The sequence below is a fragment of the Podarcis vaucheri genome (genome assembly GCF_965113315.1).
Source record: "Podarcis vaucheri genome assembly, chromosome: 9".
Taxonomy (NCBI): Eukaryota; Metazoa; Chordata; class Lepidosauria; order Squamata; family Lacertidae; genus Podarcis; species Podarcis vaucheri.
This window is the reverse complement of record NC_138767.1, coordinates 46,244,352-46,271,699: the sequence shown is the minus strand read 5'-3', so window position 1 is coordinate 46,271,699 and position 27,348 is coordinate 46,244,352. Positions and strand designations below refer to the sequence as shown.

The window sequence follows — 27,348 nt, the reverse complement described above, 5'->3', positions numbered from 1 at the left end:
ATAAGGAAACAGCGATCGTTTTAACCTTGTTGCATCGACGCGCTCCACCACGGCGTCTTATCTGGGGCGTGGCCTGTGCCGTTGAACAATCTGATCCACGTGGGGAGAGGTTCTAAATATAGGCTCCGCCAGAAACGCAACTTAATCGCGGGCAGCAGGAAACGAAAACGAAACTCAAAGGAACAGCTGGCGCTGTCCTGGTTGGACAGCGCCGCTGACTTCGCGATACTTAAACGGAACTCGCCGCGTCCCGGATCGCGCATCTTCGAGATCAGGCGCGCGTCGCGGAGGAGAGAAGAGGCGTGCGCTCATCTCCCTTTCTCCGGCGCAGAAAAGAAGTAAAAGAGGGCGGGAGGTTTTCGGTGGAAGGGTGTGTGTTGCGTGTGCGGGCTTGTCGGGGTATTTGGAAAGGGGAGGCACGAAAGGAGCCTTGAGCATCAGTGGAGAAGGTCCCCATGCTTGATGTGAAAGCTAGACAAGAGTTTGCGCCCTGGAGCTTTGCGCAGAACGACATTGCTATTGCTTGGGCAGCTTAGGAGGGTGATTGTGTCTTTGAGCATGTGCAGAGAGCCTGGCCTAGTTCACAGAGTAACAGAGCGAGCTACCTGCTTGCCTTCTTGGTGATGGGGAACAGGGCTCTTCCAGTCAGGGAGGCTGTAATTTTTCAGGCTGGCTTGAACCCTGCAAGGCTGAAAGCTAGTGTCAGGGTGAACTTCGAAATGGATTGGAAGTGGGTGGACACCAGATCTTTGTGATCTACGCTTATCTGCTTAGGATATATATTTAGGATCAGATCCACACAATAGATCTGTTTCAGCCACTAAAGGAACTGAAAATAAGATTGCTGTTTACTCACTGATAAAGGTAAAGGGACCCCTGACCATTAGGTCCAGTCGTGTCAGACTCTGGGGTTGCTGCGCTCATCTCACTTTATTGGCCGAGGGAGCCGGCGTACAGCTTCCAGGTCATGTGGCCAGCATGACTAAGCCGCTTCTGGCGAACCAGAGCAGCGCACGGAAAAGCTGTTTACCTTCCCGCTGGAGCAGTACCTATTTATCTACTTGCACTTTGATGTGCTTTCGAACTGCTAGGTTGGCAGGAGCAGGAGCTCACCCCGTCACGGGGATTCGAACCGCCGACCTTCTGATCGGCAAGTCCTAGGCTCTGTGGTTTAACCCACAGCACCACTCGCGTCCCTTACTCACTGATAGCCTCCCCCAAATTTGCAGAGTCAGCCTATCACCAGGGGGGAAAAACACGGGGTGGGGCACATATGGGTCAAAGTGAGCAAGAACGAAAAATAAGAGCATACAGTAATCAGGAGTTCAGAAATAGTGAGGCAAGTGAGCTGGGTGTTGGAGGGCACTTGCCCCCTGCCCGTCCCCACCTCCTGGCCAGGGCCAGATTTAGGTTTGATGAGGCCCTAAGCTACTGAAGGTAATGGGCCCCTTTATATGTCCAGCTGTCCTTTGTCAACAACAAATTGTCGCTGTTTTTTGTGTGTTGAATATATGCTATATGGTAATTTATGGACCTAATAGGTATCTAAAGCCATTTGCACATAGCAAAATATGTATTTTATCAAGGCAACTGTTGAACTGAAATACAATTAAGAAGTAGTATATTAATAGTGAAATAATTATTAAGCTCTAACTTAAAATGATTTTTTATTCATAACAAACTTAATAATGCAAACACATTGGCAACTGGCAATAACAAAAGTTCCTTTAGAAACACAATTTACAAAGACTCATAATCTAGCCCCTAGAAACCTGCTATAACCTGAAATTTATAGTATGCAGTTGCATGTTGCCATGCAACCAGTCCATGCAGAATGTAGGCACCCTATATATAGAAATGAGCAAGCCAGTGATATTTTAGGGAGCAGGCTAGCAGGCGGGGCCCATTACTTACATCATAAGAGTCTACACAACACCAAACACTGTTGCTGTATGTAGGTTTTATTATTTTTATTTTTTATCTTATATTTTGGAAATGTACATCCAGTCCCCCCCTTTAAATCCCCCCCAAGAGAGTGGGGCCCTAAGCTATAGCTTGTTTAGCTTATACATAAATCCGACACTGCTCCTGGCACCTCCTATGGGTTCCAGCCCCTAGAATCTGATTTGATGAAGAAGGGCTTTATAGAAAGAAATGAACACATTATAAGGGCCGAGTTGCAAATAGTGCCTGACTGTGCAGCCTGGAATCTCTCACACTTGTAGGAGACTTGTAAGACTGAATTCTATAAGTGGGAGCTCATAGAAAAGAGTGTGTTCATGCTTAAACCTTTCCTTGGCCGTTGTTCAAAATCACATGCCTTCCATGGGGGAAAATATACGGGTCCCTAAATCTTTTCCTTTGCATTATAAAAAGCAGCTTGCAGGAGAAAAGGCTATCAAGGCAGGGAATATATTTAACTCTTCTTTTCACCCCTTGTCCGCTCTCCCCTCACAATTCCTGACACCAGTAGATACTTTTTCTGGAAAGGGGGTGGGGGGGCAGAGTGTGAAGTTAACTGTAAGATTTGTGGTGAATGTGGGTTTTATCAGACTCAAGAAGACAGTTTGCAGTATTTAATGGGGCATACAAAAAAATATTGAGCTTCCATGTAGCTCCTGACATTTCTTAACATAAGGCCTTTTCTGGAGAGAATGTTTTAAGTTGAGTTTTAAAATAGTCATAAACACATCTAAGCTAATTTTGAGGACTTCAAACTGAAGGCATTTTATGTAGTCCAACTTGCATTTTTCATAAGAGTGACTGATTGTTGCTGCAACATTTTTATCTAACTAGGTACAAAGTTCTTTGGTACACTTTGCTCCTTATCAGACCTGGGTACAAAAGTGCTCTCCCTATTTGTGTTTGTCAGAAACTAGGAACCAGTAGCATTCTGCCTCTGATCATAGCCATCTGGCTGTCATCCATTAGTGGATGGTATTGCCCCCCATTCCTATTTGTTCAGAAGGAAAATGATCTAACATAGTGTTACACGTATGTAGCAGGAAAAGCATATCTACTGAGTACTACCCATGAGAGCTTCATAATTATGCAAAAGTCATCTATTTCCTGACCTCTGGAGCAAAATGTATTATTGCTTCATTTTGTAAAACAGAGAACTGCTGAGAATGAGGAGGAACTGTTGCAATGATAATGCTGGTGTTTACATTTGTGAAGCATCTTACCAATTTTACAATAGGTTAAATTTTTTTATCGGTTTTTAAACAAAGACAATAACCATTAAACACTTATCCAGCCATACATCTAATGGTATTGGTTTTATCCATTGTCTCTAGACATACACTTACACATTCAACATTCAAACATATTACTTAAAGTAACCCCACCACTGAAAATATTGAGCAGTTGGTTTAAGAAGGTCTTGATTTTGGTGATTTTGCAATAGTTTTGCTGAATACTGATTTTTGGGGGGCTTGAGTGGGGGAATCATAGGGTCATATGGGCTGAGCAGCCATAAATTAGTGTCAATGTATTTTCAGACGCATTTTCAGCTATGAAAATATTTTTAAAATAGTAGAATGATATCTCTGTGTGCTTGGTAATTCCAAGGTGTATGGAAGAATAATGGGCCAGATGTAAGTACACCAAGTTTCCAAAGCTGGACCGATTCATATGTCAAAACCCATAGACCCACCATGGCTTCTGAAGCAAGTTCCATAGGAGATGAAACCTCTCTTTCCACATTCAGCCAACCTAAACGAGCATCCTTGGCAAAAGTTCCCAGTGAACCATGTTTGTATGATTTCCAAAATCCAGGCAAGTAACTATACGGTTTTTTCATTTGTGTTCATATTCTTTGGAGTAGTCTTGTTTGATGCCTTTTCCAGGATCCTATTTCATTGTAGGGTAACACTGGGTAGGTGGAGTGCATATCATTGAGGCAGGGTTCCCTCTCACATGGTGGAGCAGCACTACATATAACTTGGTACATGTGTAGTGCCTCTTCACACGTTATCCAAAAGCCCAGTCCTAGTCCAACACTCGTAACTGCTACACCACACTGCCTCATAATGATGAGGTCTTCAGGATGAATGGGGGTTTTGCTTACTGACATCCAGGACAAGACCAGGATCTTATAATATTGTTCTGAAACTTGGAAAAGAAGTCGCTTTGCAACATAGCTTCTTACGCAGTTTTCCTCTTCAGCTATTTAGGATCTTGGTGAGAAATTGGCTAATGTATGTGATAAATGTAAGATCTGTCTGCATTTTTCTTTTTCCAGTGCTACAGAGATGCATGGAACAAATCACTTGTTTACTTATGGATGAAATACCAAAAGCTGAGTATGTATGATAAGCTAGTCTCCTGTCCTGTAGTGTCACAATGGAGGTGCCCCCCCTTCCCCGCTTTCATTAGCTTAGCTGCTGTTAGGTATGAAAGAGGACCTGGGCAGTCTTGGGAAGGGAAATAGTATGTAGTAATTGAAAATACATTTCTTGATCTTAAGCTGTAGCCCAGAACACCCTGAGGCCATTTTAGACTAGGTCATCCCAAGCTTTCTATTGGACGCTGGTGTCTGTCAGCCCAAATGGGCTGTGTGATCAGGAACAGGATTTCTGAAGATCTGATTCTTAAGCTAATGGAATATTGGAATCACCACAACTACAAGTCACTATTCAGTTACCTTATGAATCAGTGGTTTAGAAAGAAGGTATCTGGGTTTTTTATGATGATGATACTACCTGCCCTTCACCAAAAGGACCCAGTGTGTGTATGTGCATCAGTATGGCATTTTTTAAAAACTACTATTAAATTGCATTGTTTGTTTATGTCTTTAATCCAGATATGTCAGCTTGTTGAATGACTATGTAGAGTCAGAGTTTTTTCTGATTGATGGTGATTCATTATTCATCACTTGTGCAAGAGAACTAACATTGCAGCGTGGACAAAACTTGCACTTTTTCTACCTAGTTGAGCGCTTTCTCCTGGATTTAACAAGCAAAGGAGCAAAATATTTCATTGTTTTCTTCAAGGTAACAAGTAAAATGTGCTTTTACTATGTACAGTGGTTTTCTTCACTGGATGAAAAAATGTGTTCACTCTTCTGGTATTTGTTTAACTTGACCACAGGTGTTTCAGTAGCAAGAAGAGACTACAAGGATGTAGCAATTGTGAGAAAGAAGCTGTTTTATTCCATTCAACTTGCTTACCTGGCTTTGAAAATGATAAAAAACCTTCAAACAGGCTTAGCCAACTTGTGGGACAAATCTGGCTCACTAAGTTGAAGTGACCAACCTGAGCAGCTTTTTCTTCTATTCTGATCAAGCACAAAAAGTATCTCAATTAATAGTAGAGCAAAAACAAAATCAAAAAGCAATACTGTGAAAATGTAATTGTTTTGGCTTCAGTTGCCCAGTCAGAGGGAGGCAAAATCCATTGACAGCCAGAGTCCAATCCACAAACAATACCTTGATCAGTGATGGTTAGTGAAGGATAAAAACAATACAGAATACAGTAATTTCAGAGCCTAAACTGCAAAGATTTCAGGACCATGGACAGGCCACTAGGACAGGGGAGCCATCTCTATGTCAAGAGCTGCATTCCTTTGAATCTCTTAAGGTGCGGTGTGTGGAAGTGGTGGTGGAAGTGGAGGCAGTGGCAGGTCAGACCAGAGCCAAAAGTGGGTGGGGACCCCCGTTTTCCACCAGTTGCTCTGTTTTTCTGTGCAAGAAAGGCACAGAACTTAACATAATGCTTAGTATTCAGCTAGGTTTTACTCACATTCGGCCCACTGAAATTAATGAAGGTGATTTAAGTTAGTCCCTGACTCGCTCTCCCATGCGCCACTATCACTGAGGAGTGAAGACTCTTAACATGGCAGCCACTGGACCTGCAGCTGAACATCCCATTACCTACCTGTCTGTTTGGGTCTGGTGTGTTGTCTGTGCCAGGTAGAGGGCACTGGGAGTCTCTTCATGTGTAGAGGCCCAGTTCCTTAGTCAATAATATTTCATTCTTCTGTTCAGTGATAACCACAAGCCCATATTTATGTGGCATGTTAACAGGATAGATTTTGGTGAGTTCCATGTGTATGTTAAGACAGGATTTCAGCCTTAATGTAACCCTTAAGAAATGCCATACTGTTTTGAATGTTCTGTGTCTTGATTACTGTAATACATTGAGAGGTATTTCATATATATCGTTTCCCCCCCCCTTACAGGATGTAGAACATATGTATTTCGAAAATCTTGATTTCCTTTCTTTGCGTAATGCATTGATCATCCATCTGAGAAAGAACACTGAAATTCCTATACATACTGAATTTTCGAACTGCTTACAGAGTAGTTGGCAGCAATTTCTGCAAGACAACTATCCATATTTCTTAATAGTCGCTGATGAAGGGTTGGATCAACTGCACACCAATTTCCTCCATGTATTTATTTTGCATACTTTGTCAAAGAGAGTCAACATTGTGCTTACTTCAGGCCAAGAATCAGATGCAATCAGAGTTTATGGATACCACATCAATAGTCTATTCAAATATCAGACACATTTTAAACAGGTAAATAATAGAGTGAGTTCCCTTCAGTGAAGGAAAGGGAACAGGTTTGGTCCAAGACATCTTACTTCCTGAGATGAGGCAGAAAATGGTGTCCTTCCCCTCTGCCCAAGTTAAAATGCATGGTACCCCAGGCTGGCACCTGAGACAGGCTATCCCGCAATCACAGCTCCCCATTTCTGGTAGTAAATACAATTAATAATCAACTGAACAACTAACAATTGGCTGCTCTTTGTTGATGCCTTAAAGAAGTTGCCTGAGGTGGCAGCTTCACTCTATCTAATGGTAGGTCTAGCACTGCCGCTTGCATGACATAGCAAGCCTTGGCTTCATCAGCTACAACCCTGAGGCATTTCCTGTGTGATCACACACAACTATCATTTTTAGGGGTAAGAATCAAAACGGTAGTATTTGCAACTTTAACATTAGGTGATGTTTCCCTTGACTTTGCTCTTATTCATAATTTAAGGGAAAGCCAAGGGGGGGGGGATCCTTGGCTTACAAACTCTGCTAACCTGGAAGAGTTACCTCGAGTTGAGAACTTTGCCCCAGGATGAGAACAAAAATTATGTGCCGGCGGTGCAGTGGCAGCAAGAGGCCCCATTAGTGAAAGCACGCCACTAGTTAAGAACAGTTTCAGATTAAGAATGGACCTCCAGAACGAATTAAGTTCGTAACTAGAGGTACCACTGTATATCCTCTTTCTTTTGTCGTGGAGCTCAAGGCAGTAAACATGAGGTTCCCAGCTGCTCTCCAAACCAGCTTAGCTTCAGCAAGTTGGATGCACCATCAGACAATGTTGTTGTTGTTTAGTCGTGTCCGACTCTTCGTGACCCCATGGACCAGAGCACGCCAGGCACTTCTGTCTTCCACTGCCTCCCGCAGTTTGGTCAAAACCATCAGACAATGGCAGGGACCAAATGCTCTCTCCATTCCTATCTTCAGAACACCATGGTAAATGTGGAACATAGGAAACTGTCCTATACTAAGTCAGACCAATGGCCCATTTAGTTCAGTGTTGTCTCTGCTGAGAGACGGTGACTCCTCAGGTTTTCAGATCGTGGTCTCTTCCAGCACTACCTGGAGATGCCCAGGATTACACCTGGGATCTTTTGCATGTAAGCCAGATTCTCTGCCATTGAGCCATGACTCTTCTCCAAAGGGAACATTGGATTTGCCAAGGGAACCAGCTGTTCCCCACTTATGATGAAGTACAGATTGCATTTTCTAAAAGTCTTGTCTGAATGAATGAATGAATGAATGTGTGCCATGCAATTTGAGTGGGCAGACTCAGAAAATAATTATCCAGTAAAATAGTCAAGAATACATACAACGAGGATAATTTACTAAGATAGTATAATTAGCATAAAACAGATTTCCACAATTTTATCTTGTTTGTCATGATTATTAATTAGGGTTGTCATCTGATATAATAATCTTATTTAATTTATTGAGTAATTGATTAAATTAGCATATGAGTAAAACAATAGTACTAAGCAAAAGGACCCCAACCCGTTTTTCTTAAAATGTGCAATTATATATAAAAACTGAATATAGCAAGCCCTGTCCTTAAACAGGCATTCTCTCATGCCCACAAAGGAATACCAGCGGCAACCATTTTGGGCATGTCCAATTGATGTGTGTTTGCCGACACGTGGGTTCTTTTGGAGGGCAGAACAGGGTGAAGTGTGCGGTGCAAAATGGTCACCGCCTGTGTATGCATCATCTTAAGAAAAATGGTTGGGACCTTTTTGCTTAGAACTATTATACAAAGATTAACAGCTTTTAAAGTATATTTCCTGATTTATATAGGGCAGTCAGTTGAACCTTATGAAATCAATGTATACCCATGTAGGCACCTTCAGGCATTCAGGAGACCTTTGCTGTGCCCTCAGTCATATTGAAGGAGCCTACGAGAATACAGCTGTCTTTCTCTTCAGACCTTTGCCTGGCACACAGGTCATGGGTGGAGCGGAGTGGGCGGGTGCAAAGTCACAGGCAGCCCTTTACTCATGTGATCATGATGCATTGATTATAACAACCCTCTTCACGTGTTCCTCACATGTAAGGCATTGCTATGATCACTTTGGGGCAGGGTCACGTTGCATCTTCTTTCTTAAACAACTACACATTGCCTCTAGTTGTCTGAATTGAAAGTGCAAAGTGTGGGGTCCTACTTAGGCGTAGGGGTTCCAAGCGGTTGATCCACTCAGTTACGCTGGTGCCCTGATCACACAGCATTGCTACATATCTTGTGCCTTGGGCTTTCTCTTCTGGTAGCTGCAGGGTCTAAATGTGTGACTCCCTTCTCTAAATTAATCCTGGGAATGCTCTACACACAAGTATCAAGTGATTAAGGGCAATAATTAACATAATAATTAAAAGGGGGGATTTGAGGAAGTCAGATAACAATTAATTTGGATTTTAAAAGTAATGTGTTTTTATTTTTCTTTCTTTTTATTTTTAGTATTGTAATGTGTTTTGTGTCTTTTATATGTTATTGTTGTTATAAATGTGGAAAATTAATAAAAAAAATTGGAAAAATAATAATTAACAAAAGACTTTATCCTGGTGGGAAATCAGTGTGATTTAGGAGTGCTAATGTGGGCTGGATTATGCAACACAATTTATGCTCATGATTTTTTCTTCTTTTAAGCATGAAAAGAACCTTAAACATTACTGTCAATCACTGGTTAAGTACTGGAAGCAATCTGGTACAAAAGTATGCGTTTTTCTTTGTGGATGTCCAAGTCTGGATGCTTTGGCAGGAAAGGTAATAGGTTTTTTCATTGCTTACGAATTGGTTCTCCCATTGTTATCATCGTCATCATTGTATTTCTAATTTGCTGAAATTTTTTGGAAATACGATATTTAAAACAGTCAAGTCCACCAAGAAAATTGTAACAAAAGAAGGAAAGGAGAACGACCCTTTTCTGTGTTCTTCTCCCTGCTCAAAATAAGTAGCAGAAAATGTTTCAAATGCAAACCATGTTCAAACGTTCTCCCACATGTGATTCCAAGTGCATGGGAGCAGATGGGAGAGCGAGACCGTGCTTTCAGCTGTATCCCTGCCAACTTTCATGTATTAAGTGTGAAGACGGTCTGGAGCAGGAACCCTCTTCTACTCCCTGTGCAAGAGCACCTCCCCATGCAAATTAGACCCCTTTGTGTGGAGCCTAGACATGTAAAATATGTGTCGGGGTAAGTTTAGGAGGAGGCTGTATCCCTTCACGCAGCTGGAATTACTCAAATAGTGCTACAGATGTACATCTTTGTAACACATGCAGGACTAACTAGACTTGAAACTTCAGAAAGGATGTGGAGAAACAGACATAGTCAAGGGTAAAACCAAAACCTGTATCCTGTAAGCTTTCTTAAATATACTGTACTATGTTCATCAAAAGGGATATGGAAATGAATGAACCCAAAGGTTCATCTGTATGTATGGATCATCACTAAGCAGAACTGTTTGTAGTTCAATATACTGTTGTAGGATTTCATTTAAGCAGGAGAGATAATATTGAATCATAACAGTTTATTCACACATTCATTCAAGCTTATAAGTGTATTTCTCTAAAAAAAAAAGAATCCTTTTCTGAGTTAGATTTTAAAGACAAAAATACTAACACTTCCATCTTTCATTATATGTTCTGAAATGTCAGGCTTATAGAAAATTTGCCCAATTCCAGAAGGAAATAAAAGATCTTCGGTATGTTGTCTGCATCATCACCTGTTCACTAGTCCTGGAAACACACATGCAAGTACTAGAAAGACCAACTAGCTCTGCAAAATGGGTGAGAATTTGCTGTGTACTCAAATACATTACAACAGAGACTAGTACATTCAATATGGCGTATTCATAGTCCACAGTCCACTTCATTAGATCTACGAAAAATAATCCCAATCTGGCATGTATTTAATGGACTATGTTCACAAAAGCTTTATGCCATCATTAAATTATGCCATCATTAAATTGGTGATGTTTCTATTGTTTTTGCTGCAACAGGCTAACATTGGCTATGATTCCAGAAATTATTAAAATAAATTACTTTCATTTGAACAGTAGTACATTTTTGCAATTAATATTCCTGTATGCACTTGAGTTGTTGTTGTTGTTTTGGTCCTCTTTCCTACTTTTGGCAGTACCTTAATTATGACTTTTCCACATTCAGCCTTTGAGCTCCAATGCCAATACCAACCATTACAAGGAGTACATGGTGCTAGCATGAGAATACTCTGTGCAATTGGGTTTATCCACATCCAGCGGTTGCTGAACCTGCGTGGAGCTGCTGTCACCACCAAGAGTTTTTTCAGTGGCTTTTGATGACCCCCACGACATTTGAAATATTACATCACTACCCTGATTGTTTATGGGTATCATCATGTAATTTGATTTAAGATACATGATAGAATTATTGTGACAATAATTCTTATGCAGAATATCAGCAGCATAACAATTAAAACACAGTAAAGTCTGGATTAACAATACTATAAATAAAGTTGCCCACTTGACAGGGTTTTAAGGCTCTGGCTTGATTTTTTACTGCCAAGTACAAGCACCCCAAACAGACTTAAATTATTATTTTTTAATTGGGTGATTGTTGAGGGCCCCCTTACCGATGTAATTTGACAAGTTTATATTTACAAACTGAATGTTGAAAAATGGGAAACCAGAGGAATTCGATTTGTAGGGTGTATTTCTTTTTTTAAAAAAAACCTGTTTGTTTTTGCTTCTCAAAAAGAATGAGAAGAAGAAGATGATGAGTTTGGATGAGAAAACAGTGTTAACCCTGGAAGATGTTGGAGACCTTCTACGGATGTATTGCCTCAGTGTGGTATTCCTACATCATTTGCCCCTTTCTCAACGATCTCGGGTGAGATTCATCAATGCCTGCTGGAATGAGGAAACTTTGAGATTTATGCAACAGGTAGGCACTGCAATGACTACTTCCAGTATATTATTACAGTAAAGTGTTGGACACCTTTTATTATTTTATGAACCAGGGAAGAACTAAAGCCAGGTGCTGCATTTGTGGAACATTCTTAAGAAAGTGCTTTTCTGTAGCCAGTTTTTCGGTGTGTATGTCAAATGGTTGGAAGGGCAAAGAGAGAAAATGTAGCCAATCAAATTTGGGTATATGGCAGCATCTATGAGGGCAAATGAAGGCCTCAGACTGCCCTTAGGCTGAATGGCGTGGGAGAGGAAACCTGGCAACTTTGTTCATGCCTCTCCCTCCCCACCTTCATGTAGAAGGCCTCTTTTACTGCTAGATCATTGTCATCTAGCCAAGATCTGGCTGGCTATGCAATGCCCTAATCCTTTATGGCTGTTGATGATCATGTGTGTTTTTAAAAGACATTTTCAAATGATGCAGCTCAGGACCAAATTATGAACTCACTGCTCATTTTTCTGGGCATTTTGTATCACACTTTGAATGCTATTTGCAAGTGCTTTATGTTTATGAATTGAGACATTTAAGTTTGGGAATAATCCTGGGTATTCATGTGCCATAACAGCTGGGGTACTGGAATAGATGCCAACCATGCAGTTAGCAGATATATGAGAAACTGCTGTGGTTTTGATTCACATTGGGCCCTCTGCTATTTGCAGTAGGTGTGAGGAAAGCTCCCACTTGTTTTAGTTTGTAGAGCAAGTAATTGTGGAGAGATGCATAAATGTAGATGCACAGTTTATCTTAGCATGGTGTTTTGCCTATCATGACTCCTTGTTTCCAGCTACCAAGACTTGAATTACCATTGGTCCTTCTGTCTGTGGACAAGCTTTCTTGGAAAGGGAGAATGGGGCCTTTGACCAGTTTTATAATATTTAGACACCTGTAGCCATGAAAAATAAATTTAGGTGTTTCAGAAAAAGAACTCCTCTAACGCAATAGTTTTACCCCTCATAGTGTACAGTTAGGCTGGAGAGTTAAATACTGATTAATTGAAAATGTTTTCTTTCCATATTGTGCATTGACGCCATTTGAATAAATAATAAACGAACCCTATGCTGTGCAGTTTACTGAGATTTTTTCTTTTTCCTTTCAGTATAAACTTTGTGAATTTCATGTTCTTCAATGCCTTGCAACTCAGGCCTTGAAGAACGTGGATTTTTCTACACTGCCTGATTTAAGTGATGATCTCCTGTTGAAGAACATTGCATTTTATTATGGACTGGAAAAAGGGCCAGGTACTCCATTCACACCAGTTATAATATTTTTAGGCCCAGAGTTTTCATGATGAAAGCAAGGCCTTCATGGAGTTGCAGACTGTCATTGAGATAGGTGAAGCCTTATCTCACACATCTCTTCTTTTGTCCAGGAGGCAGGGTTTTCATCTTTTGTGTTTCCCAATGAGTACAGTGTCATGGGAGATTGACAGTTGTGTAGGCAGTTGAAGAGAATGAATATTTACTTTGATAGGATCTCTTCTTTTGGGAACATTAAATCACAGAATGTTCATTTTGGACCAGTTTAGATAGCATGAAAAGTGATGGGAATACAGGGCAACAAGCCTTGGGGTCATGCTCTGGTGCAACCACAAGGAGGAGATCAGAAGCTTTCATTTCTATTTTTTATTAACCACAGTTTAGTGTTACGTCTAAACCCTTAACTGTAGGCATGTGCAGGGGGTGTGCCCAGGCACATCAGAATGTTTTTAAAAATCAGGGATCAAGCGAAGTACAGTGGTACCTACTTAATTCATTCCGGAGGTCCGTTCTTAACCTGAAACTGTTCTTAACCTGAAGCACCACTTTAGCTAATGGGGCCTCCTGCTGCTGCCGCGCCGCCGGAGCACGATTTCTGTTCTCGTCCTGAAGCAAAGTTCTTAACCTGAAGCACTATTTCTGGGTTAGAGGAGTCTCTAACCTGAAGCGTATTTAACCCGAGGTACCACTGTAGACAGAAAGAGATGCAGGGAGAGTAAAAAGGCTGGAATGAATCTGCAGCTTTGGCCTGCATTTGTCTCTAGAAGCAGTGGTGGGTGATTGACTCCAGTAGCAGCAGAAGTTGCACCTCTATTCCAGCCTTTTTCTTCTGCCTGTGTCTGTTTCTGTCTCATGGCCCTGCCTCCCTCTGAACTCTGGTTGTCACTTTTTTTGGAGAGAGACCTGTTGGGGAGAGGGGATGCCATGTGGCACGCAAGTATGGAGAAGATGAGCCATCCTGCCCTTGGCTCCGTTGATCTGCCTTACCTTTAGTCAGCTTGGCATGAGTGTTTTCCTCTGCAAGAAAAAATCTCCCTTTTTGGTGTCTTCACCACTCTTGTGGTTGTTTTTGCCTCGTTTCCTCTTCCTTGTCCTTGTTTGTTGGTATTGTCATTCCTCTTCCTTTTTCTTTCCTTGAAATAAAATGAAATCCCTGGGTGCACACCCTAATGAAATATGCTGTGCACGCCTATGCCCCAACCGGGGCCAATCAAGTGCATTTTTCTCCTGAGTTGGACCAGCAAATGACTTCCTCTTGTTTCTTTGTGGATGACCTTGGGTCATTCACAATTTTTCAACGTAACCAACTTTATTGGGATGATATGAGAATAAAAATGGAGATGTCATGCAAACTGCCTTAAGATCTTAGGAAGAAATCAGGATATAAATGCAATAAAAATTTAAATAATAAGTTGCTGATGTGTTGTTGCTCTGTCCTCCTGCTTTGGTGGGTGTGTGGCATCTTAGGGACTGTGGAGTATATACTAGACAGGGATTTCTGCCATTGGCTATCAGTAGCCCAAGCCATAGAGCCTGTCTGAGAAAGCAATCAGAAGATGAGACACAAATTTTCAAAATTCTTCTCCATGTTGGGCAAGACACAAATAGTGGGTGGGGATTGGGACAAAGAAAGCTTTTGAGTCTTAAAAAAAATATCTTAAAGGTAGTGTGTGGAAGAAAAGAGGATCACGTAATTTTGAAATAAAAGTTATATTTCCAAACACACATTGCTTTGAACTGCTAATTTTCTTCTCATTTTTTAAATTAGGGTTTGATTTGGATACAGGAGCAAAAATGAATAGGGACTATGAACTTTTGTGGAAACATATCACAGAACTCTCTGGAACATGTGATTTTGGAGCACCTTTTCCTCTACGAAGAACTTCTACAACATTTATTGAGGAAAAATGTTTATCTGGAAAAGGTAACAACCTTCTGGGATTCGTTTAGTTTTTAAAGCAGACTCTGAATGGCCACCTATCAAAGGATGCTGTAACCTCAGGTTTCCTAAATCAGCAGGGTTTGGGCTCTTCCAACTCTTAGGATTACCACATAATATAATTCTAATTCTATATATTACATACTGTGGGATGTTGATAATATTATGATAAGTAAAGCTTCATATAACAATGCAGTCATTATTGTAATTTTGGCATGTAATAATTATTGTAAACATTGATAAATATGATTTCCCATAATAATGCAGTGAGTGGTGTATTCGTTTTCTTTTTTACCCACATACTAGGGACCAGTCACAGTTTGCATTTATGATTGTATTTCCTGCAATTTTGTACTTTTTTTTACCTTCCTATAGCAGTGCATGTTTATATTACAGGAAAATGTTTCCAGCACTTTTCCATACACACACAATTATGTACATACACACACATATACACACAGTATTACTTGAACTCATACTTTTCACTTCTTGCTGTAGTAATCTTCTCAACAACAATGATTTTATTTTTGGTAAAGACAAGGAATCGAAGAGGATGTTTCCTAAACCTGGACTTATACCAGTGATGAATACCATAGTGGATGAATTTGCTGGGAATATTTTAACTGAACTGCCATTTTTAAAAACGTATGTATCTCTTTTAGTTTCTTGGATATTCAAGAATGGACATATATTTATTTAACAATGCTCATATACCAAGGAATTTGGCCTGGTAAAAGGGAGGACCAAAGGGCCAAATAGGAAGTTCTGGAGGGCCACATTCTGTTTTCCATGCCGAAGTCTCCCTATCCCTGAAATACATAGGGATCTGGCTTTGATAGAGAGAATATCTACACAATGAATGTTTTTTTATTATTTAATCATTACTGAATAATGCCACATATGCAATATTTTTATTTCTTAGTGATGATCCTGTTGTTACCTCGCTTAAAAAACAAAAAGAATTTGATGAACTCCTGCACTGGCATTCTGGAAAGCCACTCAGTGATGATTATGACAGGACAAGTGAAGGAATTTGGGGTAAATACAAGAAAACTGCTACAACCGAGTCCCTGGACAACTACAGTACAGTGGAACTTCGGAAGCCGAACGTCTCGGAAGCTGAACGTTTCGGCTCCTGAACTCTGACAAACCGGAAGTAAATGCCTCCATTTTTGAACGTGCCTCGGAAGCTGAACACTTCTGAGGCATGTTTCTCTCTTTTTCTCAATGGGGCTTACTGACTGCCCCATTGAGCCTCGGTTTTTGAATGTTTCGGAAGTTGGACGGGCTTCCAGAATGCATTAAGTTTGACATCTGAGGTTCCACTGTACTCACACTTAAGTTGTCCAAGAAATGGCTACTCTTAAGAAAACAGACATGAACGTGCATAGGAAAAATCATCTGGGTTTCTACTCTTTAATGTTAAAGTTTTGCCTTATAGAGTTAAGTATATAGTTCCAAAGTTAAAATTCCATGTTTCTGAAGGAGAGAACCTTCCGTGTGCCCAACCAACACGATCCTATGAAATCACTGTGGCTATGTTGTTGCTTTGGATTCTGCAGTCTGGCCTATTTATCACTTTTTTTTCCAGCCAACAAATTTCTGGTAACTAAACATGGGTTCCTCACTGGTAATGTCTTCCAGATGATGCTACATCCCATGTATTTCAGTGCCCAGTAGAATTGACTCTAACCATGCAGAATCTAGTTCTAGTTGTGAGCAGAGACATTCCTGCTTTGCTCTGCCAAACTGAAAATGGCATTGCAGTAGTGGGTGCTACTCCTTTCTTGCCTTCAGGGAGTAGAATTGGGAAAATGTGTGTAGCTGCCCTGACCCATCTATTAGGAAAAGCAGCTAGACAGGAAAGCATAGACAATGAATTAAAGAGTAATTGGATTAAGGAGACAGTGGCTTAGAGTCACAAAGGAGGTGGGCATCTCCTTGAAGTCTGGTTTCTGATCACTGAAGTGCCATTTAGGGAAGATGGTGATGTTAAAGGGCACTGTGATGCATTTGTGTGTCTTGAAGGAGAAAAGAAAGACCCATGGGCCTTACGACAGAATCAAAAACTGCAAACCTTTCAACGATTTTATGGGGAATCCCTCGAAGGCACAATTTCGAAGAAAATTGCTCCTCAGCCAGATACTCCAAAGAAGGCTTCTCCTTATGCTACAAAAAGCAAGAAAGTCCAAGTAAGAGCCAGAGCTCTCTTTCCTTTGTTTTTCTTTATGCCTCATCACCCACATAATCACCTCAACAGGAAGCTAGCCTGGCTTATATTTTAACATCTGCTGGATCCAAGGGTTTGGAGGGTCTCTGCATACAGCCTACTTCCCCCCACTCTGTTGCATTTCTTGGGGGTGGGGGGTGGGGGGAGAATTACATGCATGCATAAACACATTATGGAACTGGGATCCTACCAAGAGCTGAAATGTAATGAGAGTTATTGATTTGCTGTTAACTCCTTTCATCCACAGAAGACAAAAGCAGAAATTATTATTGAGGAGAACCAGAAAAGGAAAAGAGCTGAAGAAGAGAGAAAAGAAGAGCGTCGTTGGAGTGCCCTTTCAGTGACTATTGAAAACAACATTAAAGAAAATATGGCCTCTGGAATTAAGAATCTAGAAGTCTTTCTGGGAAAATGTCAAAGTGCATCTGTGAAATGTAGTGCTGAAATGGCAGCACTGAATGTTTGCTTTGGTTTGTGGACAGAACATTGCAAAGCAGCAGGTATGAGGGTGCATGAAGTGGCTATTGCTTTTGGCAACACTGGTCAGACATATAGATATATATGTGTGTGAGAGAGAATGAGAACTTCTCTCTTTGTGTTCATATAATTCTGAGGCCTTAGATCATGAGATATCTGAAAGCTCAGATTTCCCATATTAGGTGGATTTCCCTTCCCTTTGTGCACAGAAAGTTCATTTTGGTTGCTCTGTGTATAACCATCAATCACTACTTCCAAACCCAAGGAATCAATTTCCCATTAAACGTTGATTTTTTTTTTTAAAAAAATATTTTACCTTCCCCATATTGCTCAGAGAAGATTTTCATAGGACTGCAAGGAGAACTCTGCACAGTTGCTGAGAGTTCTACTCCAGGTCAGATGAGCAGGTGCAGAAATCCCTGTGCAGACTTTCCCCATAAAATATTTAGTCAGGGAAGAGAAAGCACACTCTGAGAGACTGAGGTAGGGTTGCATCTGTACCTCTGTCCTCTACACATCTTGGTGCTCATGAGATCAGGCAAATGCGGATACAGGCCAGTGATTTCTACAAGGTCTACCCTAAATTGGCTGCAGGCCCAAATAGGTATTAAACATAGAGATCTATGGATAAAGGGCGGTATACAAATTTTAATAATAATAATAATAATATGGATGAGGTGGGGCAGATTTGAAAGGAGGCCTGACTGCAGCACTTAATTTAGAATAGAGCTTACAAGGGAACTTGCTTTTGTGCTAGGTTTCAGGCTAGCGTGTGAAGAAAAACAGTAACACATGGCTCCTCTCACTACTGGAGAACTACAGACAAGATCAAACCTCTGGTTTCCAGGTTCCTTCTCCATCTGATAGGTTTCCCACATGACATGGGTTCCATGAACATGGGGTTCTTCCAAAATGATTACTTTTGAGAAAAGGGGGAAACGTGCCATTTATCACCTGATTACTCAGATGAATTGCCTTACAAATTATAACTAATGAATGGATTTCATCACCATGTCTGATGAATTTTAGTGAGTTTGCTTTTTTACTTCTCAAGGTGAAACAGAGAAAAAATTTAATATAGCAGCTGAAGTGATGAGAAGAATCCACTCACTGATTGAAAATTATGACCATAAGGATTTATTGAAGGAGACAGATTTCCACCAGATTGCAAAATGCCTCTGGTACTTTGGATTTGACAACTTGGCAACTTCTTTAAAATATATCAAGGTAACTGTGTAATTATGGAACACTTGCACGCAAACGCAAAGGTACTTCACTTAGATTTTCTTGAGCAAGTTGCCCTATTTGTAAAGTATAGGCTGCAGCTTTTTCTGGAACTGTATAAATACTTGTTTGAGCCACTGCTGTTATAGTGACCTTATCAGAAGTGAACTGTGCGTTAGCTCACTTTATGCTAAGATATATTTAATTAGATACACTATTTCTACTTGATTCATACTATTTGCTCTTGGGGGAAAAGCCCAGTCATTTTAAAACATGCTGCCAAACTGAAATATCTAAATGCTTGTAGGTATCTGAACAAGAGAGAAAGGAACTTAAGCAAAAGCATGCAAAATATGCTGTTGGCATGGGGTCCTCTCGGTTTCAGCTACAGTACATGGGCCACTATCTTATGCGAGAAGAAAGAAAAGATCCTGATCCCAGAGTGCAACACTTCATCCCAGATTCATGGCAGGTATTATTAACAATATGCTGTGAAGTTAATTTTCCTATTTTTGTAGAGAAGGTATACGTAAGGTGTTGCCTTTTTGGCAGCTGGTGTGGCAGAGGAATATGTTCATCCATCCATCCTCCCCCAAGTTGTTATTTGACCTACTGGGGAAAACATACCATAAAGTTTGCTGGTGTAAGAAAACATCAACAACAACATCGCCATTTTGTTATTTATATGCCACCTATCTGACTGGGTTTCTCCAGCCATTCTGGGCAGCTCCCAACAAAATATTAAAAACACAATAAAACATCAAACATTTTTTTAAAACTTAGCTATTTCATATATTTTCTAAAAGTCAAACCATTGTTTATTTACTGGACATTGATGGGAGGGTGTTCCACAGGACGGGTGCCACTACTGAGAAGGCCCTCTGCCTGGTTCCCTGTAACCTCACATTGAAGGAACCGCCAGAAGGCCCTCAGAGCTGGATCTCAGGGTCCAGGATGAACTTTGGGAGTGGAGATGCTCCTTCAGGTATATGGGGCTGAGACATCTGTACATGTCGTCTTCTGGAGGTTGTTGTACTACAACTACCATCAATTCCAGCGAGTATGGGCAGTGTAGTTCAAGAACAAATTGAGGGCCACAAATTTCCCATCCCTCACCTATGCCTTTGTCTCTAGTGTGATATTGTGCAGGCACAGCAACAGATATTTTGTATTATGGACATTTATCTGTGCAGCTTTGGCATATGTTTATGTTTTTATCCAGACACGTTTATATATTAAAGTGAAGCTGCTAAATATTCATGGAAGTCAATTATATGAACAAGATAATTATTGACAAGCATTTACGCCACTGTTTATTTATAGAGAGAACTTCTTGACATTGTTGATAATAATGAATCTGCAGTAATTGTTGCTCCGACATCATCAGGAAAAACATATGCCTCTTACTATTGCATGGAGAAGATCTTGAGAGACTGTGATGAAAGTGTGGTTGTGTATGTTGCTCCTACAAAGGTAGGGAATAGCTTTGAACTTCTTCACAAAAAGTATGTGTCATACACACAATCTGTAATAAAACGTGTCATTGTTTGGGTTCTGGCCATAGAGGGATCAAATATAAGGATCAAAAACACCAAATGCAGGCTGAAAATTCTGCTTCCTCACTTTCCTTCATGTTTGTTATATAGAACCCCGGCACCCCTACAAAGAACAGGAAGCTGTAGCTTTAAAAGCCCTAGCATACATGCCCATACATACAAGCTGATCCATGCAACTAAGTGTTACAGGCTTAACCTATAGTCACATTTCAAAGAGAAGAGAAATGCACCATGGTTGCATCCAATCCATCCCAAGGGGTGCATAAAAATGTGGCAGGAATTGGGAGAAGTCATCTTAATTTTTGAATAAATGGGACGCAGATTACCCATGCCAGGTCACGATCCTGTGTAGGTTTCCAACATGTTTGTAGCTGTGTCTAAACAATGAGGGTGATTAAGAATCAGGGAGGCTGTTCTCTTCCCCATGGTGTCCATCTTTTACCCAAAATTCTCTGCCTTTATGTGGGTACAGTTCTACCAGTGGAGCAACTTGGGCTCTGGAGCCCTTTCACAATGCATAGAGGAATTTATCCCTGTGTATTTTTGACAGGAGCCTCCCCCCACTTCTTCCTAATGCTACTCAGCTGGTGACAGTGTAGCAAGTAAAGGATTTTGCTCATCTTTTAAGTTAAATTGCAGTTAATAGTTTAAAGATTTGGCTGTATTTTTTTCTGTATATAACAGTTGCTTGCTGCCCTAGGCTCCTTTGGGAGGAAGAGCAGGGTACTATTTTAATTAACAGCAACAATGTGCATTGTTTATTTATCTCTAATAATTTATAACCTGCTTCTGTTTATGAGGATACAGGTCGTACCTTGGCAGTCGAACAAAATCTGTTCCAGAAGTTCGTTCGACTTCCAAAACATTCGAAAACCCAGTCGTGGCTTCTGGTTGGCTGCAGGAAGCTCCTGCAGCCAATCAGAAGCCACTGATGCCCAGTCGGACATTCGGGTTCCAAAAGAGCGTTTGCAAACTGGAACAATCACTTCCAGGTTTGCGGCTTTTGGGAGCCAAAACGTCCGAGCTCCAGGGTGTTCAGGATCCAAGGTACGCCTGTACTCAAAATGGGATTGGTCTATTCATTTACCAAAGAAATGAGCAGACTAGCCCTGATGCTTTGAATGTTCTCAAAGAGAAGTGTGTTATGAAGTCTCCCTTTGATAAACCGCATCTTACCTTGCCTTCCCAATGTGCTGCTTTTAGGCTCTCGTTAATCAAGTGTCTGCAACCATTTTTAATCGATTTGATAAAGCACTTCCATCTGGTATTGCCTTATGTGGTGTTTTCACTCGAGAATATCGTCATGATGCCTTGAATAGCCAGGTAAGTCATATGTGGCTATTACTGATATTGCTAGCCAAGGCACTTATTCAGCTAATGCTTTTAGTTAGGTTAAAGCTCCTGGGAAGTGTTTGTAAAACAGGTGAATGGGGAAAGAAATAAAAAGGAAAGTAGATGGGAAGGAAACTATAACTGGATAAAAAGGCAATGCTCTATCAGTATTCGCAAAGGCAAGGTTTTCCTTATTACAAATGTCTTTATTTATTAAATTTATATCCTACTCTTCTAAAGGACCATTGGGTTAAAAGTTAAAATACTGCCATTTAAAATAAGCATTTAAAAGCAGTTATTCTACAATACCCTCACAATGATTAATATCATATATTATTACTATTATTATTAATTTATATCCCGCCCATCTGGCTGGGTTTTCCCAGCCACTCTGGGCGGCTTACAACATATGAAACACAACAAAACCTCAAACATTAAAAAACAAGATATCCTATACAAGCAACAAACCAATCAACCAACCAACCAATAAATCAATAAAAGCCACCACCAACAGCAACAACCCCAACTAAACATTTAACCAACACCAACCCAACAAAAATGGGGGAAGCAAAATTAGAACTGTTTAAAACATTTTAAAGCATTTTAGCCAGTTGCCCCAAGAGTTGTTCCACCAATATCCAAGGAGCCTCTTTCAGCTGTTCAGGGTGAGTGTAGGTCCCTCCCCCTAGGCCAGGTGGAAATGGGCCTTGCAGCAGGGAGCAGGTCTTCCTTTCAGCACTCAGGCAGTTGCCATGACCAGTATCTCTCAGCCATCCAATGCTGAATTATGAAAAATAATTTTCATTACACAGACAAATAATTATACATGGTAAGTCATTGTTTCCATCAGACAGCATGGCCAATGGACAGGGATGATGGACATTGTAGTCCGACAACATTTGTCCACATTTACTCATCACCCAGTCCCACTATATTCATTGAGGATTACATAAAGGATTGGCACAATATTGTTGACCAGATAATAGGGCTGTTGACCTTAGGTAATGTTGGAAGCCCTGTGGCAATGTGCTTCTGTCGGAGGATTTAGGTTGGCAGAACATTTTTTTCTAGAAATAACTATGCTTCTACACTGTTCTTTTCATCAAAAAAATCTAGTCATATCAATATCACTGGTATTTGCTTTTCCAAAAGTGTTCATGTTGCTTTAAACCTGTTATTAGCAGGGATGTTTCTAAAAGTCCATCAATGTTTTGTTTCAGATACTGGTAACAGTCCCTCAGTGTTTAGAAATCCTTCTTCTGTCACCTCATCGTCAAGAATGGGCCAAGAAGATACGATATGTTATATTTGATGAGGTAGGTATGCATTCATTTTGGCAGAATTAATGAAGTATCTATAGCCTTTTACAGAAAGGCCTGTCATGCTATGCTCTAGCATGACCAGAACCCATGGCTTGTGTGGCAGAGAGGAGTTAGACACCAGTAACACTGCTGCTGACCAGAGTGGGGGTGCTGACAAGATCAGGCCAATGCAGTTAAATCAGTGGGATCACTGACCTCTACCAAGAGCACAAGATGCAGCTTTGAAGATTTACAATTGAAGAGGTACTACTGTGCAGATAGGACTACGGCTCTGTGGGTGAAAGGAAATGGGCTGCACTCTGATGTGGCTCAGAAAGGACTAAATTGCCATCAGGAACAGAGTTAGCCTGTATTGTATGAACTGATGAGCGTATTCCTTTATATTATTTTGTATAATTTGGCAGTTGCCATTCACTGTTACAGGTGTTGGCTACATAGGTGTGGTGATGGATAAACTTGATGTACAGTCACCCTAAACCTGAATGTGATATTTTGGAAGAATGCCATACAACTATTCTGTACTAAAAAGAATAAAAACATGTCCACATTACATAACATTAATACATTAGGCCTTTCCCCCCTTCTTCTTCAGGTCCATTGTCTTGGAGGTGAAATTGGAGCAGAAGTTTGGGAGCATCTTCTGGTTATGATCCGATGTCCATTTTTGGCTCTCTCTGCAACCATAAGCAACCCCAAACATCTTGCTGAGTAAGATGGGTGAAAATTCTGAATGAAACATACTTTGAAAGTGTTGTATCAACTAGATTAGGGCTGTGTCCAAAACTGCAGCTTACTGTGCAGATCATCGTGTGAAAGCTTGCAGGTCCCCATACGTCAAGGATAATGTGGAACCTCTGGATTGCTTCTTTTTTGACAAATCAATAAATAAGCACAAGTAATAATGTTTAGCATTTATAGAGAATGTTTTCAAGTGTTCTAACCACTTCTTAAACCTTCTTAAACCTTACTTCGTAAACCTTATAGCAGTTCTATGAGGTAAGTAAATGTAAAGGGACCCCTGACCATTAGGTCCAGTCGTGACCGACTCTGGGGTTGCGGCGCTCATCTCGCTTTATTGGCTGAGGGAGCCGGTGTACAGCTTCCGGGTCATGTGGCCAGCATGACTAAGCCGCTTCTGGTGAACCAGAGTAGTGCATGGAAACGCCGTTTACCTTCCCGCCAGAGCGGTACCTATTTATCTACTTGCACTTTGACGTGCTTTCGAACTGCTAGGTTGACAGGAGCAGGGACTGAGCAACGGGAGCTCACCCTGTCGCAGGGATTCGAACTGCCAACCTTCTGATCCTAGGCTCTGTGGTTTAACCCACAGCACCACACGCGTCCCATCATTCTGTGAGGTAGTACAGTGCTATTCAGATAGTAAACCAAACCTGAAAAAATGTGTTTTTCAAGGAACAGCTTGCAAGCTTGCAGCCAAGGTGAGATCTGAATTGAGCTCTTTCATGAACGCATCTCACTATCTTAAGTGCAATGCTACATCAACTCTCATGGGCTAGTTACACACATGTAGGAATCGTGGAGAGGAACATCAAAGGACACCTAATCCACTAACATGGCTGACTTTTTCATTAGCAACAACGGTGTTGTGTAATGCCCTCCCTGCTGAAATACAAGATGCTCCATGAGTACAGGCACTCCGCTTGCTCTTGATAACACATCTGTTTAGGAAATCATTTCCTTGAACTTAGAACTTTCTGATCTAATTACTGAAACTTTTTTTTTAAAAAAAACTTTTAATTGCTATGCTTTTAAATTGGTTTGTTTAATTGCATATTTTAACTATGGATGTTTTTGATGCATGGTGGAATTATTTTATTGTGTATTTTAATTGTGCATGGATTTGATTGATTTTATACCTGTAAACTGCTTAGAAGCCATTTTGGCATGTCAACCTAATCATCATCTTCATCTGTTGTCAGGAAGGCAGCTCTGTGGCTCTGCGTGGGCTGCTACTGAGATAGATAGAGCCAGTGGCGTAGCGTGGGGGGTGCAGGGGGGGCCGGCCGCACCGGGCGCAACATCTGGGGGTTAGGGTAGGGGGCGCAAATCCACGGGTAAGGGGGCGCAAATCCACGGGTTAGGGGGCGCAAATTACTTGCCTTGCCCCGGGTGCTGACAACCCACGCTACGCCACTGGATAGAGCCCAAAGAGCTGTGTTTATACTGGGAATGTAATTCTTCTCCTCCTTCCTAACAGATGGCTACAGTCAGTAAAAAGATACTGGCAACATACTGAAGCTGTAATAGCGCGGAATTCTAGCCATTCCACTTCTGTTAAGAAAGGAGCTAAAGTGAAGCAGAGTGTCAGAACACAGAAAACATCATACAAAGTTAAGTTAGGTATGTCCCCAAAATCAAAACTTTTACAATAGCAGAGAGATTACTTTTTTCTGTTTGTCTTCTTAAATCTTCAGTGAGTTTCAAAAATCCACATCAGATTGACCCTGAAGTTTAAAGCGGCTTGTGTTGGGCTTTATAACCTAAATATTACCAGATCGCTTATTTCAGATTATTCTGCTTTCAGTCGTATATGAAGAGAGATACAATGATTTAGAAAAGTATGTATGTTCCCTGGACAACGATGACTTCAATATCCATCACTATCACCCCTATGCTGCACTAACTGTGGATCATGTAAGTTTAAGATCACATTGGGATATTGTGGAGAAACAGCATAACCACTGAAATTTGTAACATGCTACTCAGTGCTTGCTTATTTATTTGGCATTGCAGATTGAGAAGTACGGCTTTCCCTTGGACCTTTCTCTTTCTCCCCGAGAAGCTGTCATATTGTATGACATTATGGTAAAGGCAAGGACAGACTGGCCAAGGGCGAATGTAAGTACATGCTATTTACATATATATGTTTATTTTCAAATATACAGAGCAATTGTTACCTATATAAAAAAAGAAGATACTATTTTACTTATTTGAGAACACAGTTGTGGTCACTATTTCCCCCTTGATCTTTGATGTCAAGGAACTGGATCCTGAGCAGTTTTTTAAGGACAAAATGGTCATCATAAAGGCTGATGCAAGAACTTATGAGAAACAGCTGAAAGAAGAACTAGAAATGTGGATTAAACATGGTTGCAGTAAGGAGGTATTTATTATTTCCATCTCTCTACCTGTGTATCATCCTTCTTTTTATTTTCTAAAGGCCTTAGGTATTCTCTAATATTTTCAGTCTCTTACTTGGCTGTGTCAGGAAGTTGGACTAGGCAGAGGAGGAATAGTGGAGACCGCCACCCCAGTTTTAGTTTTGCACTTTAGAAAGCAGCTAAGCAAAGATCTATTATTCTCTGCACCAAATATTGTTTTTGAATAATGAACTCAGATTGAAACACTATTAACCTTGTTCTGTACTTTCCTGTGCCATTATTCATTGCTGCTTACCCAAAAAAATTCATCCAGAAATGGAAAGGAATTTTTTTCATTGCTGTTACCCTTTTTAATCCCTAGGCAAACAGAGTGCTGCAGCTGCTCAAACCTCAATCTACTTTTTCTTCTGAATCTGCGATGAGAAATCACTTCCCTCATTTTGTTGACAAGCTAAAACAGATGGATAAATTGCCTGCACTATTTTTCCTGTAAGTAAGACAATGGAGGTATATATGTCTGTCTTGTATAGGTAACTGACACATAAGCAATGAAGTGGATAATTCGAATTTGGAATTGGGGCAGGGAACAACAATAAACAAAAACGACTATTGGTTAGGCAGCAATTATTTTAATCTTCATAATGAAAGTTCTTCCCTCTAAGATACAGACTATTATAAAGTCTCTTTAAAATGCTGTTTCAGCAGAAGCAGTTCTGTAACTGATTTTTTTTTTTTTAGAGAGGATTATTTATAATCACTTTCCTTGTCTGCCTTTGCCAATCATTGCATTTTGAATTCGTTAGCATAGGAAAGAGCGTATCTACAGTGAATGGAAATCCTCCTGAATGCGTTTATCACTTTTGGTTCTCTGGGCCCACTAACCAGCTCAACATTGGCCTTGCCTAGATGATGCATATATGTAAATAGTCTTGCACTGAGTGTGGAGTGGGATAACACATGCCACACATTCATCGACTGGGCCTTCCACACAGAGGCTACACACGAATAAGATGTATACACCACAAGCAGTGCCAGAGTTGGGGATGAGCAGCGCGTCCATACAAATAGTAGAGGGTCAAATAGAATGCTTGTAGGCCCCTGTTGGGTGGGATAAAGACAGAAACCAAAGAAGAGTGCCTCTTCCCCCCAAAACCTGGTAAGCATGTTGTGCTAATGGCTTGGTTACCTTCGCAGTTTCTACCCCTTCCCCGGGGCAGCCAGCACTGTAGGTGGTATCTTGTTGGCAGTATCGTCAGAGCTGGAATGATAAGGGTGGCAGTGAGGTCAGGGATAGGTGGGGGAACCTGCAGGGGTGCTGTGCCAGCTTGCGCACCAACACAGCTCTGACCTCGCGGCCTCCCTGCCTCATCCCAGGAAGCAACAGCAATTCCAGTGTGGAAAGGGTATGCAAGTCAAAG

General features: G+C 40.9%; 1 protein-coding gene across 3 annotated transcripts in view; it reads left to right on the top strand.

Moving 5' to 3' along the window:
• Positions 1 to 27,348, top strand: part of LOC309540380 (putative ATP-dependent RNA helicase DDX60) — a 46,623-nt gene continuing 19,275 nt past the window's right edge. Inside the window, exons 1-25 of one of the 3 annotated variants that reach the window (XM_082237166.1) lie at positions 1 to 338; positions 3,650 to 3,777; positions 4,244 to 4,304; positions 4,805 to 4,994; positions 6,182 to 6,523; positions 9,177 to 9,293; positions 10,183 to 10,314; positions 11,263 to 11,448; positions 12,569 to 12,710; positions 14,497 to 14,652; positions 15,204 to 15,312; positions 15,590 to 15,705; positions 16,696 to 16,859; positions 17,145 to 17,397; positions 18,429 to 18,601; positions 18,906 to 19,070; positions 19,922 to 20,071; positions 21,358 to 21,477; positions 22,707 to 22,802; positions 23,401 to 23,516; positions 25,027 to 25,169; positions 25,354 to 25,463; positions 25,563 to 25,667; positions 25,810 to 25,932; positions 26,292 to 26,419. In XM_082237166.1, the coding sequence (XP_082093292.1) occupies positions 3,657 to 3,777; positions 4,244 to 4,304; positions 4,805 to 4,994; positions 6,182 to 6,523; positions 9,177 to 9,293; positions 10,183 to 10,314; positions 11,263 to 11,448; positions 12,569 to 12,710; positions 14,497 to 14,652; positions 15,204 to 15,312; positions 15,590 to 15,705; positions 16,696 to 16,859; positions 17,145 to 17,397; positions 18,429 to 18,601; positions 18,906 to 19,070; positions 19,922 to 20,071; positions 21,358 to 21,477; positions 22,707 to 22,802; positions 23,401 to 23,516; positions 25,027 to 25,169; positions 25,354 to 25,463; positions 25,563 to 25,667; positions 25,810 to 25,932; positions 26,292 to 26,419 (3,518 nt within the window). In that variant the 5' untranslated portion in view covers positions 1 to 338; positions 3,650 to 3,656. Of the gene's footprint in view, positions 371 to 3,570; positions 3,778 to 4,243; positions 4,305 to 4,804; positions 4,995 to 6,181; positions 6,524 to 9,176; positions 9,294 to 10,182; positions 10,315 to 11,262; positions 11,449 to 12,568; positions 12,711 to 14,496; positions 14,653 to 15,203; positions 15,313 to 15,589; positions 15,706 to 16,695; positions 16,860 to 17,144; positions 17,398 to 18,428; positions 18,602 to 18,905; positions 19,071 to 19,921; positions 20,072 to 21,357; positions 21,478 to 22,706; positions 22,803 to 23,400; positions 23,517 to 25,026; positions 25,170 to 25,353; positions 25,464 to 25,562; positions 25,668 to 25,809; positions 25,933 to 26,291; positions 26,420 to 27,348 lie in introns of all 3 variants that reach the window. The other 2 variants (XM_082237165.1, XM_082237164.1) reach the window with 2 other exon arrangements.